We start from the raw sequence: 16,333 nt of genomic DNA, 5'->3' as shown, positions 1-16,333 counted from the left end.
ACAGTAGGTGGCAGTGTTTGATATCATTTCAGAGCAGAAATCACAAAGAAGCCATGCGGCTTTGGGTGGATGAGTGTGACATACCAGCTGGAAATGAAATTGCTTTATTATTATCACACTGGTGTTACTGTTCTATAATATTGGTGGTGCCTAAATCACACACTTTTGTGTGCCAAATGTCCCCAGTTTGAGTGAAGCCAAGCATGTGGCATCATCCACCCCTGCAGGGATTTGTGTAAAGGGATGAGTCTGTGCAAAGCCTCTCTCAGAGGGGGCTTACATCCACTTACGGAGCTCGACTCTCTCCGTTCAGCAGGAAGCCCGCGCCAAGGACTGAATATTCTGCACCTCACACCCAAAACAAAGGAGTTTTTATCCCAACACAGACTAAATAAATGTCCCAGCTCAGATGGATTCAGAGTATTTTGTCTCTGGTTGTTTGGATTTGGCCTGAGGTCACATTACTGATGTGATATTAAGCTTTTGACAGTGTAGTTTCCTTAAGTTTGTCTCAACAGTTGACTGTGAGGTGAACTGTAAAATGATGACTGTAAAACATAGATTGAAATTCGTTGAAAATTCAGAGGACAGGAGACAGGACGGTCTCACTGAAAAAAGACAGAGACAATGTTCTGTCTCCAAGAAACTGGGAGCGGAGAGGAATCCATATGTAGCACTGGCCATAATAAAATATATATAAACCCAGACTAGTTTGAGGAGTCAGTTCAGCCCTCTGGGTGTTTTAATGGGGAAAAGAAGAGCATGTTGACCATGTTGAATTATGTAATCATTATAATAAAGTATATTGAGAAATATAGTGATTTAATTAGATCTTTGTAGGCATTTTTCAAGCCATATTTAAAAGAAGTTGAATGATGCAACATAGTAAGTTTAAAGTGCCATTTATCATTAAAGAGAAGGTAGCTGGCGTTGCTAATCGCTAATGCTTTGAGGCATGCTAATTAGCCCACTCCTGTAATCACGTGGATGCTCTGCTATTATGTTGATGACTGTGAGACTGTAATATTGTTAACATGTATACATGTTACACACACACACACACACACCACACACACACACACACACACAACACACACACACACACACACACACACACACACACACACACACAGAGGCCAGGTCCCCCTCACCATTCAGTCCCACCTGCTCTGAAAGAAGCTGAGGCACCTGAGTCAGCTGTGATTTTATAGAAATGATATAATTGTTGTCATGTAAACTGCTTTCTTAACTGGAGGCTGCTGATATTAGCTCATCGATCGGTTGTAAGTTTCTCAGCTGGCTAAGATCTTTCAGTAAATCTGGGGATTTTGGATAAAAGCCCTGAAGGAGTTCCATCAAATGTTGAACTGGCTCATTTCTCGATTTTATCACGCAAAAATAAATGTATGACTCTTGAATGTGGGATTTACAGCTTGATTTAAAGCACCTTTCTCGCTATGGGCGAGCTAACTGAGTTTTCCGATCGATGGCAGAGAGACAGGGAAAACTGGAGCTTCTGCCTGGAGGTTCAGCAGGTGTTTGGGAGGTTCTGCCTGCCACGTTACCCCAGCTGGTCAAGACCTGCTTGCAGGACGTCCTTGACCTTGCTGGAACCCCCCTGGCAGCGACTATCAAAGATGCTGCCCGAATCAAAGAACGCCATGGGCGATCCCCTGACCCCGCCCACTCAACAGCAGATGGAACCGATGGTGCTACCTCAGAAGAAATAAGGTCAATGGGGCTATATTTAGCCGAGATGCCTTGCCGTGTGGTCCATAAGCTAAAGCCCAGATTTGTGCAGCCAAGGTTAGGACTGACTGGAGATGGATGCTGACACATCTCAGGCTGCGCGGCATCCGTGCCGCCGCCCTCCGTATCGCAGCTGTTGGCCTACATATGATGCTAAGCCTGTTGTACAGCAATGCTGCTACTCGGAAAAACTGGAACACTGGGTGGGGAAAAAAAGTGGATGAATCCAGCCACGAAACATCCAGAAAATACAGGTCACATGGTCTCACTGTCAAATGACATCAGGTCAGAGAGGATGGGATGTGATGAAACAGGTTGGAATCCACGAGCCTGCGAGGAGTGGGGGGGGGGGGAGGGGGGGAGAGGTGGGCTGACCGTGCTAACCCTAAGCCTCAGGTTGACACAGTGGCACATTTCCCTCTTAACCCCTTCAGCGGACCGTCTCAAAGTAGGATTACGGCTAATTGGCAAAGCCGTAAATTTGAGGTTGTGTTAGTTGTTGGCACGTCTGTCTCAGCCCTTCCGCTCTCTGCAACGCCGCCGTGGCGGCGGGGGCGACGCAGTGATGCTGCGGTGACCGATCCAGGCTCACACGGGAAGTTCCGGAACAGACGTAAAGCCTGTCTCTACATGAAGAGATTTGGTGGCTTAAGCGCAGGTGGCCAGGCTAAACCCACGGCGACACGGATGTCATTGCGTTGGCTGTATAACCACGAAAGTAGACCCATAAAACATAACAGCGCCGCCAGAAAATCCCCCTCACCTTGGACCATCGTCGACCTCTGACCCCTGCTCACCCCGTTCTGCCTGCGCTGTGTTTGTCCTTTCTGGGCTGCCGTAGAAACATGACAGACCAAGCGTCCACGGAGAGACCAGTGTCATTACTTATATCAATGCCGTGGAGAAATTAAGCCGCCGACAGGGCAGGAACTCATGTTCCCATCACCAACCGCAGCTGCACGTCGACCATAAGTGACTCGAGAGGTAAATCCAGCGTGTCCGGTAAGATGGGACACGGTTGTTTGGTTCCGCTTGTGTGTTCACTGATAGTTTTGATGCGTCCCAGGTGCGGCTGCTGTGTTAACAGCAAACATCGTGCCCAACTGTGACCTGTCTGACCCCGTCCAGGGCCTGTACCTGTGAACCTCCTGTACACGCGGACTCGGACAGATCCGAACGCAGTTTTACAACCCGTGATGCTCTGTTTTATACTCTTGCTCACCTATTTGAAAGGAACAAAAGAAGACACAGTTTCCTCAGTCTGGAATCATGACTCAGCTTTATTTTCATCTAGAAAAAAACAAACAAAAAAAAAAAAACAGGATTATTTACACCGTTTTGCACATTTGTGAATCATCAGTTTGGGATCAAGTCTGTAGGATCACGGGACAAAATGACAGTGAGGGAAGTTTCTCCGAACCTTCCGATGCTCGTGGATGATATCGTCGATGGTTCGTGCATCCGCACGACGCGACGTTGCGTCTCGTAAACCTTTCCGCAAACATCCGGTTGGGGGTTAAAACACTGACGGGAAATGAACCTGCTCATTTCAGTGAACTATGGCCTATTATATACAATCCTGAAACATTGTGTCCCCATTTCATCAACAGCCATTCGGAAAAGTCAATTCAGCTTAATGTTATTAGTAATGATTTGTACAACTCAATAATTATTTTTTTTGGCATTCAGATTTTTTTGTGTGTGTGTGTGTGTGTGTCGACAGGCAGTGTTAACTGGAAAGCTCAAACTTTCCATCTATTCCCTTTGAAATATACATTAGCAGCTGTTTGGAATAGAACCGTATGTTCTGGTTTGTGGACAGTAACGTCCACAGGTCCAGTCTGATGCAAACCACCATTCTGGTGTCATCAGTAGCGCGGGTGCCCATTTCCTCCAGTAGCCTGAACCTGATTTCTCCCTACAGAGAGGTCACTCTAAGAGCTGTTAGCGCAGCTAAAACCCTCCCTGCCTCCTCTCTAGTGTTGGTACGGACAAAAGAAAACTGGACCTCGGATTTACAGGGATGGACATAAAAGATGACACTGTTACCAATATCCGGAAAATAAAGGCGAAGAGGAGATTGGGGGGGGTGTTGAGTGTGGGTGTCGGCAGACTGGACCTCAGCATCGCTACAGCTTCTCTGATACGAGCAGTTACTGTCAGAGTGGAGTCACTGTGATCACCTGACAGCAGATTTCACAGAATTGTATTTCGTCGTGGTGCTCGATTCTCAAGCGGGCCCACGATGAATCAAGTGTCACAGTGATTTCACCTTGTTTGGTTAGTGCACACAGACCCCCCCCCCCATATATCAGAAGCAAAACAAGGAACAGTATAAAACAAATGTGCTGTAGCCACGTTTTCTTCCATTTTTTCCAGTCTCACTCAGTCAATAGCTTGATCCCATTGGCGAGGAGGGTGTTGAAGGCTGGATCTGGGAGTTTGGCCAGACTGGGGGCTGTGGACCGGCAGGGCGAGGACTGCGGGGGTTCGGCCAGCTCCGGGTCGCTTTGAAGCACAGACGCCCAAGGAGCGTCGTCGTGCTGTCGGTAGCAGATGCCACGCACGTGGATGCTGAGGATGTTTGACACCTGTATGCTGGGTCCCCTGCTCGCCATACCCGAACCACCTGGAAACGGAACCCACGGGGGGACTGAGGAGCATGGACAGGGCCCAGTCTGCCACGATGCCCAGGCCTGGTCGAAGGCCCGCTGGCCTCACAGGCAGAGGAGCCGTCACCGAGCTGCGGGAGGTCGGTGGCAAGTGTTTTCTGTTTCATTGTCATTTGTGTGCCTGCCTGTGTGGTGTTGTTTCACGTCTCTAGCTGAGATGGATATGTGCCTGTGTCTTTGGGGGGGTCGGGAGGTGAGATCCAGGCTGCTTCCCTGAGTTGTGTTAAACAGAAAAGGGCTACAGGACAGTTGTGCTTCAGACCGGAGCGGCGAACCACGGCGCCGTTTACCCCTACGCTCATCCCAGCATAAATCAGGACTAAAAAAATAAGTCACCGGCCACTGCTGACGTCAGTGGAGGAGAATGCAGCGTTCTGGTTTAAGATGTTGCAAAAATATATCTTCTGTGTTGTATTTGGAACTAATGCCAACATTTCTTTCCTAGGAAAACTAATTTTCATTGGAAAAAAAAAAAAAAGACTCAAAGGGGCAATAAGCCAAATTCATCATTTTTAGATAGAAGGAATTTAAAAATCACTATGCGAAGATCTAAAGGTGCAATTTCCTAGCGTGATGTCCCAAACCTTCTGCAGCTATGTTTTTAGGAACGTGCTTGTGAATCGCCTCTTCCCTCCTCTTGGAGCTCTTGACCCTCCCTCGCATAGAGGGCTTCAGCCATTTGGCGTATTTTCGACGCGTAATGGCGGACAGCGGTACGAAATGTTCACCTGAGCTCGACCAGGAGCTAACATTGCCTCCAAAGAAACAGGAGTCGTTGGAGAAGCTGAGGGAGCAGCGTCAGAGGGAGGCGTGGCTCACGACTCACTTTTATTGGTCTGCAGACGGTGCACAACAGCGAACCGAGCGGTGAGAAAATTCACTTATTGCCCCTTTAAGTTAAACTCAACAAAGCAAATGACTACGAAGTGAAATCTATTTAAAGTCAGATATGTTAGTACCATATTTCAAATATTGCAGATCTGTACAAACACGCTTTTCCCACAGTAGCTTCTATAAATGTTAAAAGTTTCGTAGCCTTCGGTCCAGTTTTGTCAACTAATTCACAACCTATATATTTACAAAAAGGAGTAGAACTATAAACAACCGTAAAACTATTTAGACATAAAGAGAGTGAACGCCTGGGAAAAAAAACAGGGTCCAGTTGAAAAACAGGCGGATCCTGGCTGATATGTCTGTTTGATTATCAGTTAACCCAGTCAAAGGTCACCGTTTTGAGGTATAATTTGTTCTTATTCTGTCTCATTTTTTTTCTAAAGATGCATTCAGAGAGAGAAAAAGGTCGTCAGTTTATTAAAGTGCTGCAGAACTAATTGAATACATAAAAAAAACAGCAGACTGTTACTGCTGATAAGGCTCATCAAGCAATCTATCCAGGATTTAATGAGAAGTACAATTCATTTCATCATATCTTATGGGGTGTTGATATGTGGATAGAAGGAGGTTTGGGTTCTGATTTCAAGGGATGCTTGAACACAAAGAGGTGTCCAGCTTAAGCCGCTTCAGGAGCATGTTTCAGGTTTTACGGCAGCTCGCATTAGTTGTGCCGGCGGTTGACCTGTTTGACCTCCGTTGCTGGAACTGTCGGAGCTCATTTACAATTCCCTCCCCTGGGTGAATAAAGTTTTCAGATTGTGATCACCTGCACCGTTTGAGAAAGCGGTCCCAGCTGAAGCGTGTGGGTGGCTGGGACTGAGAGTGAGACGTGCAGCTTGAGGAGGGTCAGGGGAGCAGCCTCAGATCTGTCTACTCTGTTTGGGTTGCGGGAGATAATGCGTCTCTGGGTGTGGTGCGACTGGACTTCATCAGTCCCCTCGTACTAAATTAAACACTGTGTGAGTGATGGTGTGTGTGTGTGTGTGTGTGTGTGTTGGTGTGTGTGTGCTTTTTCAGAATACATGAAGCAGCTGCAGTCTCACTCAGTCAATAGCTTGAGCTCATTGGCGAGGAGGTCGTTGAAGTTGTAGGCCGGATCTGGGAGTTTGGCCAGACTGGGGGCTGTGGACTTGCAGGGCGAGGACTGCGGGGGTTCGGCCAGCTCCGGGTCGCTTTCGCTGGAAACGGAGCCCACGCTCATGTTGCACACGGCCTCCGGTAGGGAGCCGCCGCCGGTGGGTACGGGGCACACCTCCGGCTCGCTGCTGGTCTCGCTGGTGCTCGACACGACCGACAGCAGGGACATCTTCCGGGTGAGGCGGCTGGGGAGCATGGACAGGGCGTAGTCTGCCACGATGCCCGCCACGTCGATGCCGCAGGCCTGGTCGAAGGCGATGAAGCCAACGTTGGCGTTGGCTTCGCAGACGACAAAGGAGCCGTCGTTAAGCTGCAGGAGGTCGATGCCACACACGTCCATGCCGAGGATGTTGGACACCTGTATGGCCAACTGCTTCCCCTGCTCGCTCAGAGGACACATCATCCCCACGCCACCTACACATGCAGACAGTGATTAGTAACAAACAGATGACTGACCACGACCTGCCACGACCGGCAGAGCTAGCGTCGGTGTCCCCGTCAGCTGTTGACCGATGTCCTAAATATGCCAGCGTGCGTTACAATTCCAGCGGGACGGCAACTGCTCGTCCATGACGCTGAAAATCAGGCGTATCAGCTGAAACTCTTCTTCAGGGCCCACGCAGCACAAGCGTGCTGGTTTGGTCCAGTGGCTTCAAATCCCAAACGCTTCCCAAGCAGTTCATTTTTCAAAACAGTTGATTGGATTGATACATTGTGACAAAAATTCATTGTGACAGTGTGGATATGAGTGACGTGAGAGTTCCAGCAACTGTATTTATATCAGCACAGACCTCATTTGTATGTATTTATTTTAAAAAACAGCACTGTAACTAAACTGTTAATATCAAGGTGTTTTGCCTACCGAGTGAGCAGTTGCTCTGCATGCGACCGTCGGTGGAGCAGCGGAGCATCGAGCCGATGACACGTCCGCCCACGAGCACCACCCGCACGTCCCGACCGTGGGACTCCTTGATGTACTCCTGGAAGATGTAGGGAGCATCGTGGCGGATCAGGTGGCACAGATCTGTCAGGTGGTGTTTGTCCCGTGCCAGGAACACGGCCTTGCCTGCGTGGAGAGAGTGGCGCGGCAGAAATGTTGAGATTAAACATTGTTAATCCAGATGATCTGGATTTTAAAAATCAGTTTATAGACTAAATGAATTGGTTCTGGGAGCTTTTCTGACAAGTGGCTGTCTCTGCTGACTAAGGGAGTCCTGCGTCAGCCCTTGTAGCTCATCTGAGACGCTTCCCTTGGCACCCACAGGTGCCTCGCACAGAGGAAAGAACGTCTGTGTTAATTAGCACCTTTTAGCTCATATACTCATTGATGTGTCAGTATGTATTTATGTCATATTCTTATTTTTACAAAGGCAGATCAGCAGCTGTGACTGCAGAACCTTTTAATACCAAATATCGTTGCCGTTTATGTACAAGAAAGACTGGACTTTAGTCAATTTCAATGCTATAAATCAAATTCTATTAACCGTCTCAATTGAGTTTCCAGAGCCCCTTTTCCTTAACAATAGACTTTTGTGGCATTCCCTGTCATTTAAGGTCCATTGCTATGCCCTAAAAACAATGACAGAGCTGCTCTGAACAACTGTGAACAGGAAAAGGTTTATTAGGTCAGGAGACACTGGGTTAATCTTACGGGAACACCACGTTACAAGGCTCCCACACAAATATACTGTGAAGGGTCAGTCTGTAAATGCTACAAGCTAGCTCTGACCAGCATGGATGATGTGAAGACAAAGACGTGTCCCGCTTTGTAGGACTACAGTCCTAATCATTAACACTCTACCAATGAATTTCAAGCTGCCGTCAGGGGCCGGTTGTGTGGATTTTAAAGGTGCGGTGCAGTCAACAGTCCTCTCACCTCTGTGCCCCCGAGCATTTTTAACCACCACAGGATAACCCAGCGGCTCCGCCTCGTTGATCATCTTCCGGAAGTTATCGTGTCCTCCTGGAAACCACCGATGCCGCCGGATGAGGAGGAAAGACAAGACATGAAAAATGTGCTTTTGTCTCACAGCACGTTTCACACAAGGAGGCTAGCTGGGCGGAGAGTGGGGGGAAGGTGTGTAGCTTGTTGCTATGGCAATGTTGCGAGAGAGTGATGTCCTGAGCTTCTGCTTCTGCTTCTGCTGCTGCTTGAGCAGATATGTCAGGAAAGATCTTAAGCAAGGGCTACCCTAGTTAGCGCTTAGACGCCAAATGATAGCCTTACGGGTAGATTTGCTGCCAACCTTACGATGAGTGTATTATATTTATGCTTCATTTTATTGTCATGTGCATGGTAAATGTGTGTATGTCTGATGTCGTATCGGCTTTTTACTGTAATGGATTTTTTAGTCTTTGTGTGCTAGTCTGGTTTTATGCAACATTCAGGCAAGAAGCACAGATGTGAACTAAACCTGTCACAGTTTTTTTCCAGCAGGGGTGCCCTGGAAACAGTGTAGGGGAGGGGCCGGATGGGAGACGGAGGCCCGCTCATGTGCTCAGCAACTGAGCAGGCAGGAGGGAGGCAGTGGCATCTTTAATTTTGAAAAATCAGGAGAAGGGCACGGCGCGGGGGCATTTGAGCTGGGTGGGTGGGGGTGTGTCCCGGAGTGTTACATAAGCCCTCCAGCCACTTTGCATGCATGGCCTGTGCAGAAAGCCGACTGGAATGTAGGCCAAACACCCCCCCCCCACCTCTCTCTTTCTTTATCTGTCTCTATCCCTTTTTGTCACAAACATTACAGCACGGCGGAGGTTCGGAAAACAGAGAGAATGTGTGACATTGGTTTTAAGCCTTTGTTTTGGCTCATTAAATCACACAAAAAAGATTAAAACCAGCAGTGGGGCGTGTGTGGCACGTTGCGAGGGTTGCATTCCATCAGCCTTTATCAGCAAGAGTTTCATATCCATGTTTGTAAATAGGGCAAAAATATAATTGTGGAAAAGAAAAAAAGGACACAAGGAAGCTCTGTAGAAGACAACCTCACACCCGGCTGATTGAGGCTGGTGGGACATGTGATGCAGGCGTACATGCAACTGATGTCAACCTTAATGCCGTCTCAGCATTTATCAACCCATGCGAGGAGGATGCAAAACCTTACTGTGCATATTAAATATTGAACCGTACCGTAGGAAAAGGTGTCAGGGAGAGGAACCCCGTGACCGGCTAGCTCCTGAAACGTCCAGAACTTGTTGACACAGTTGAGTATGGCCTGGGGCCGGTTTATCAGCCGACAGCCCATCTTCTCTAGGTGCCTCAGAACAGTGATGTCACTGTCTGACTGCACCCAGGGCGTGGGCACCCGCACCACCACCACCTGAGGATAAGATGTCACCAGCTCCTGCTCCACTCGCAGACCTGTGGGGAAATGAGAGATTAGTGGATGTGAGATAAGATCATTTTAGATAGTGAAGTACAGACGGATGACAGTTTTCCCTTCTTGTCTAAAACCTAACACAGGGAATGTAGTGTTAATGTGAAGTAGAGGTTTATAAGGTTGCAATAGGGTCTATCTGCTCCGGACTCTAGAAGGTCACGAGAGGTCAAACCTGGCCATTGTGATTCAAACCGCTCACATGGTCGGGGCCTAACAACTCTGGTTACCACCTTACATAGACAATCCAGCCTGTGACTCCAGCAGTTCCCCAGCGCTCCCCTCCCACTCTTCCTCAAAGACAAGACTATTTGTGCTCATCCACCAAAGTGTCGGCCGTGTGACACGCGGCGATATTTTTTAAAATGACGCGCCCGGTAATTTGAGAGGTAATATTGATTCTCGTCCACGTGTGCGCTAATGAAGTGCAACACGCTGAAAGGGGAGTGTTTTTCAGCACAGCCTAGCATGCGCGCGCCAGACGCAGTGATTCAACAGCTCTTCGGGAACAACAGACGGCGTAGGAACAAAATAAGCCCGTGTGTGTGCTTGGGCATAAGAGAGGAGGTGCGTTTGTCAGCAGCACATCGCTGTTAGGCTGTGACCTGAATCGCAGCCATCTTAGAATCTGCGGGATCAGAGCGGTGACAGACCGGCCGGCTGAGATCAGGGCGGGTCACGAGATCCTTGACCACTGCAGCGCTTAAATGACGTCCCTCCTTTATTCTGTTTGCCTGTTTAACATCTCCAAAAGCAACAAGACACGCCATCTCTCCCCGTCTCCTTTCAACACTGCCACACTACTCTGATTGTGCAATGCCGTTACACTCGGAAACACGAGGGACGTGGTCCCACACCGCCGCCTCCCTTCACAGAGTCCATTTGCATGTCTAAAGAAACTGGACAGAGACCAATAAGGCGGTTCAAATAATCCATTTTATTCATCAGGGTGTGTGCGGGGCAAAGCTCATAAATAACTGTTTTCTTTCCTCTTGAAATACTGTAATGCTTTTGTGCTTCAGCCATGTATCTGCCTGACAAAGCTAACACACATAACAGGCATTCTACGCATGCCGTTACTACATCAGAAAGCGGGCAGTGCCAACAAAGGCCAGTGTTTGGCTGCTGCTTTCTCGGGCTGTGTCTAAATTAGCCTGATAGGGCTCTCCCAGTCGGGGATGGTTGGTTTGCACAAATAATCATGGGACATACGGAATCTTTGAAATTAAATGTCATTTTTTCATAGGCATAGATGCCAGGCAACCCCTGTCACTAGCATCTAGCATACAGGTTTGAAATCTACTAATTAATTTAACAAGTCAAGCTAAACTAATGAATATCGCCACATTTCCAGCATGTCCAGACACACAAGTGTTGCATTTGTGGTCTCCCAGCTAAACACAAGGACGGATCTCATGGTAGCTCATCACTTCATATCCAGGGCCTGTTTACATGCCTCCAGGCACATCTCATGGGGAGCGAAATGCCTCTGTCGGACTGAATGCTGGATTTGGCTGTATTATGCGAGGGGCCATCATTGGTCACCAAATTACCGCATGGATGTAGCCGCCTCTCCTGCTGGGACACACTGAACCCATTAACTTCAAACTTGAAAAAAAGGGCCTCCAACTGAAAAACTCATAACTCATAAGCCTTTGAAACGGGCGAGCTGTGCGGGTCTTATCTGTTTTATGGTTTTGTAGCTTTCCCATAACAGCTACTGTGGCAAATAAAGTTTGGGGGTCAATATCGGCTCTGACACCAGAGGAAAGTTCAACTTTTAAATGGGGCTGGTCTCACACAGCTTTATTTGACGAGGTCTTATTGACAACATTACAGATCTAACGACAAAATCAATCCTGCACAATTATTTCGAGAGCTTTTCAGATGTTATCGGATTGTCCTCACCTGCACGTCATATTGCGTTTAAGTATTTATCCACAGGAGCCATTCCTGCTGCGTTAATCAATATTGTCATTATCGTTTACTCGGATGTTCTGAAGGCAGCATGGTAAATACACCCTATAGCTATGTGAGTCAAAGGCAAGCACACTCAATACACTGACAGTGGTTAAAAATTACTGACCGACTAAGTTGCTATTGATTATTACTTGTCTCGGTTGGTGTTTGAGTAAGCTAAGTCTCTAAGCTCACACACCGTCCGGGGTTTCCGTTATCCGGTAATAAGTTTGATTTATAAAATCTGCCCCAGTCATTTATTTTTTAACCCCTTCAGTAAAAATATTACCTCTAGCTGGGCGTTATACCAGTTTCGTGACTTATACTGATTTTTGAAGGGGGAAAACAACAAACAAGGCCGAACAACAAACGGAAACCCATAAATAAAATTGTCACATTTGTAGTACCACCATAATAACAGGAGTAGATATTTCCAATCCTACGATGGCGATGCTTTCCGACCCACCTCCACTGGACCCTGATTGGCTTGGTGCTCTACTAAAGAGTGTGCGTATTCACCCATATATTTCATTTACATATAGAAAAGCTGTAGCTGTAAACTTTGCCTAACATTTATTTAGATAATCAGCACAAAGAACACTACACAGAACAATGTAAGAGGGTGTACAAACCTTCTCATACAGCCCCCAAGGACAAAGAACATGAGAGTTGAAATCATGTCAGTGGAAGTACTGAAGTGAAACTACAACCTTGGGTTTTTGCCAACATGCAAAAAAAAAAAGCCTCGCTTATGGGCGAGGCTGAAGTGAAGAGATACCCAGCACCTCTTCGACGGCTCTCCCTCAACCAACACTACACTCACGCACGCGCAAAAAAAACACAACGGGAAAAGAAGATGAACACACGTTGACATTCACGAGCTGGTGACGAGCGACTCTGACATGGCGGCGCAGAGGGGTCATGACCACGGTGGTCCAGACCAGTTTGAGCCACTGGTGCTGCGGCTGGCGCCGAGGAAATCGCCAAGTGTGGCGCGCATTGGTGGTTCGTGACGAACAATGCTCCCAAAACGTCTCCCGCCTCCATATCAGCCAACAGAAAGAATAGCCGGGGTTCGACCGGGCAGCCACGCTAACATTTTAAAATAGGAAATGTGCCAAATTGAAATGCTTCAACTAAAATGTCAAGAGTTGGACAGACGACAATTGTGTGTGTTTCAAGAAAAAAGGTGCTCTTGAGGTGCAGCTACACTTGAAATTGTCACACTGTTGCGTGACCACTACCATGGTGGTAACCATTACCATTGTGGGAGCCATTACCATGGTGGTAACCATTACCATGGTGGTAACCATTACCATTGTGGGAGCTATTACCATTGTGGGAGCTATTACCATGGTGGTAACCATTACCATGGTGGTAACCATTACCATTGTGGGAGCTATTACCATGGTGGTAACCATTACCATGGTGGTAACCATTACCATTGTGGGAGCCATTACCATGGTGGTAACCATTACCATGGTGGTAACCATTACCATGGTGGGAACCATTACCATTGTGGGAGCTATTACCATGGTGGGAACCATTACCATGGTGGGAGCCATTACCATGGTGGTAACCATTACCATGGTGGTAACCATTACCATTGTGGGAGCCATTACCATGGTGGTAACCATTACCATGGTGGTAACCATTACCATGGTGGGAACCATTACCATGGTGGGAGCCATTACCATGGTGGGAGCCATTACCATTGTGGGAGCCATTACCATGGTGGGAACCATTACCATGGTGGTAACCATTACCATTGTGGGAGCCATTACCATTGTGGGAGCCATTACCATGGTGGGAGCCATTACCATGGTGGTAACCATTACCATGGTGGTAACCATTACCATGGTGGGAACCATTACCATGGTGGTAACCATTACCATTGTGGGAGCCATTACCATGGTGGGAACCATTACCATGGTGGGAACCATGGACAGCCAGTCGAGACGTGCTTTTGTTAGTTCATGTTAGAAGAGTTTGTGCAATATTCATTATACGCAGGTGAGCCGATTGACTGCCCACATTTTATTTGATATCACCTACTTTTCAATACAAAAATGCATAAATTGGCACGCCTCGATATCATTCTTGCCTTGATATCATTTATCATTTCAAGATTTAAAAAAACCCCAAATATTTAATACGAATTTCAACCATTTTTCCAGTAAATTCAAACCTGCTGATCTCATTGTCCATTACCATTTTTTTCTAGCGAAAACCCCTGACATGCTTTTCTCAGGAAATGAACAGGAGTATTTTGATAACCGTACTGAAATCAGGAATGAATGACACCATAAGCTCAAATGAGATAGAATTGAATACAGCCTATAAACCCTGATACAGTTTCTTGGCTTCCTGTGTAGGAAGCCTACAGCCTCACCAATCTGTCCACTGGTTGTTAATCTGCAACGACAAGGCTCAGAGGACATTTGCTGTGCAGACTGGGAGCCAGCGTGGATTACAGGTCATGCTAAATGACTTGCTAAGCTACAAAGGAAGATATTCCTGACCCCGACTGTAAAATATTGGGTGAATACAGCAAAAATTGTATCACTGTGTAATTTTCAGGTGTCGCCATGCTGTGCACGCTCTTGCATTTGGAATCTATGAGGTGCTCCTGTCTATCCCTTGTTCGGCCACTGTTCTGTGTGTGAAAACAGGTTAGGTGTTGACAGAGAAAGCCCACCTCTTAGCTGGTGACAAGGCCCCACTTTACACTGTTGTGATGAATTTCACGTGTTTTTTTTTGCTGCGCGCCTCTCCCATTGCCATCAATATACCAATGCCTCCAGCACACTCCCAAAATACAATGTTGTAATGCAGAATGTTGGCATTTAGAGAGCTCCGATACAGCAAAGCACGAGATCTGATAAACGTAATTTCTTTTCAGGTCTGATGATCAAACCACCATTTTGGTGGAACAGCTGGTTATACACACGGATGCGGCTTCGCTTTCCTCATTTCACCCGAGGAGCCGATGTGATTCTTAAAGGGTGTTTATGCAAAACATCTTTGAATTCTGACTCAATGCAGCCCAATATGGCAGAACCGGGCATCAACATTTCCCTTAAACCCAGCATGCAGGTAAAGTGCACTGTTCTTATTGACTCCCTGTCAGGTTTTTAAATATATTCCCGTAGCAGAGGTACATCATTTCATTGGATCGCCATGGCTAGATGAAATCAGGCACCATCACTTCCCTGCGTCTGGAGGCAGGAGCCTTAAAAGTGGGTTAGGCGGTCACGGCTGTGTATACACTTGACTTCCTTCCGAGCAGGAAGACCGGAGACAATGACCACCTGCGTCCAAACGCGGCTACTGCTCTCAAATCACCCAAATTACACCCCACACCTAGCCTATTTTTTTGCCAGGCACCCTGCCGCCATTCACCGGTGGCACTTACCCAGCTGCCCCTCGCTGATGGTTAGCACGATCTGATCCATGAGGAGATAGCGGAATTCAACGTCCTCGTCGGCGCAGCGCTCCTTCAGCGCCCGGAGGATCTGAAGTTGGGGGTATTCCTCGCTGATACGCCGGTCGGTCACGAACCAAACCCGAAAACACATTTTTTTGGGGGGGAGGGGGGAGGAGGACGCGTGGATTCAAAGAGAATTTAAAATGAGACGATGGAGATTACACTTTGGCGGCCGCGGGAGGGGGTGGGTGGATGCGTGGTGGCAGCAGGAGGTCCTGAGGTCGGGCGGCAGCGCAGAGATGGTCACACAATGGAGACCCTGGTGGCTAACGGTACGAGCAGGCTGAGATGTGGCTAAAAACACCACCACTGGCTGGACCTTACCGGCTAGGACGAGTAATCTCCTTTATCACCTTTGCGTTCCTTCATTTGCTGCCATGTATTCGCCTGAGGGGAGTGGGCTGGATCCAGACCGCATGCGAGCGAGCTCGAACGCGAAAATAACAATATTTACCCGAAGAAACTTGTTGTAAATGGTTGTATCTCAACGGCGGCGGAGTTCGCGGAAAATGTCCCCCGCCGGATTAAACAAGTCCGTCTTATTTATTCCAAAGTTTTGAAAAGGCTGCCGCGGTGGCGATGCTTTTGCGAGAGCCCGAAATTTGTGAGAAAATCTCGCAAATGAGATGCTCCGGCTGAAATGTGCGCGCGCTTGCTTTACTCCAGTGTTCGTGGTCGGCTGAGGGTGACGCCCCAAAATAACAGCTACAGAGGAGAACCGACCAATCACAGCGCAGCGTGTGCCGCAGCTTCGAAACGGAACTCGTGTGGCGTGGGCGTGGCGTGATGTCACCGCCAATCGAGAGCCGAGTGGGCGGTTCACCGCGAAGGCGCGGGAGGTCGCTGTGGCTGCATCCGCGCACGAGGCCGCGCACTTTCCGAACCGGTTCAGACCAGACGGTGACAGCGGGCTCCGGTGGTGAATTACGCCGAAGGGCACCGTCCACGGCCGCACCGGCAACCACTGTGGTTCGCGTCGGCGTTGGACAATTCACCTGTTCTTTTTAGACGCTAATATTGACGTGAATGTGACAAGAATAACATCAAAAGTACACAGAGCC

General features: G+C 48.0%; 1 protein-coding gene and 1 long non-coding RNA gene across 2 annotated transcripts; one reads left to right on the top strand and one right to left on the bottom strand.

The window, feature by feature from the left end:
* Positions 1 to 2,535: 2,535 nt before the first annotated feature.
* LOC130530632 (uncharacterized) lies at positions 2,536 to 3,709 on the top strand. The gene is made up of 2 exons (XR_008951884.1): positions 2,536 to 3,229; positions 3,477 to 3,709. It is a non-coding gene; the product is annotated as an uncharacterized LOC130530632 (long non-coding RNA).
* A 1,497-nt stretch (positions 3,710 to 5,206) lies between these two features.
* Positions 5,207 to 15,948, bottom strand: rimkla (ribosomal modification protein rimK-like family member A). The gene is made up of 5 exons (XM_057041974.1): positions 15,201 to 15,948; positions 9,580 to 9,810; positions 8,329 to 8,415; positions 7,315 to 7,518; positions 5,207 to 6,866 (listed from the first exon to the last, which is right to left on the bottom strand). Exons 1-5 carry the CDS (start codon positions 15,361 to 15,363, stop codon positions 6,355 to 6,357), a joined length of 1,197 nt encoding a protein of 398 aa, XP_056897954.1. The 5' UTR covers positions 15,364 to 15,948; the 3' UTR covers positions 5,207 to 6,354.
* Between the last annotated feature and the right edge of the window lie 385 nt (positions 15,949 to 16,333).

This window comes from Takifugu flavidus, chromosome 8 (genome assembly GCF_003711565.1).
Source record: "Takifugu flavidus isolate HTHZ2018 chromosome 8, ASM371156v2, whole genome shotgun sequence".
Classification (NCBI taxonomy): domain Eukaryota; kingdom Metazoa; phylum Chordata; class Actinopteri; order Tetraodontiformes; family Tetraodontidae; genus Takifugu; species Takifugu flavidus.
The sequence above is the reverse complement of the archived record's forward strand: the minus strand, read 5'-3'. Positions and strand labels throughout refer to the sequence as shown.

Bases quoted from the DNA above. Each gene is read 5' to 3' on its own strand.
- rimkla (XM_057041974.1), bottom strand. From the start codon at position 15,363: ATGTGTTTTCGGGTTTGGTTCGTGACCGACCGGCGTATCAGCGAGGAA. The intron at 8,416-9,579 runs GTACGGTTCAAT...GGTGGTTTCCAG, and splicing joins CCCTGACACCTTTTCCTACG to GAGGACACGATAACTTCCGG. The intron at 7,519-8,328 runs GTGAGAGGACTG...CTCTCCACGCAG, and splicing joins AAATGCTCGGGGGCACAGAG to GCAAGGCCGTGTTCCTGGCA.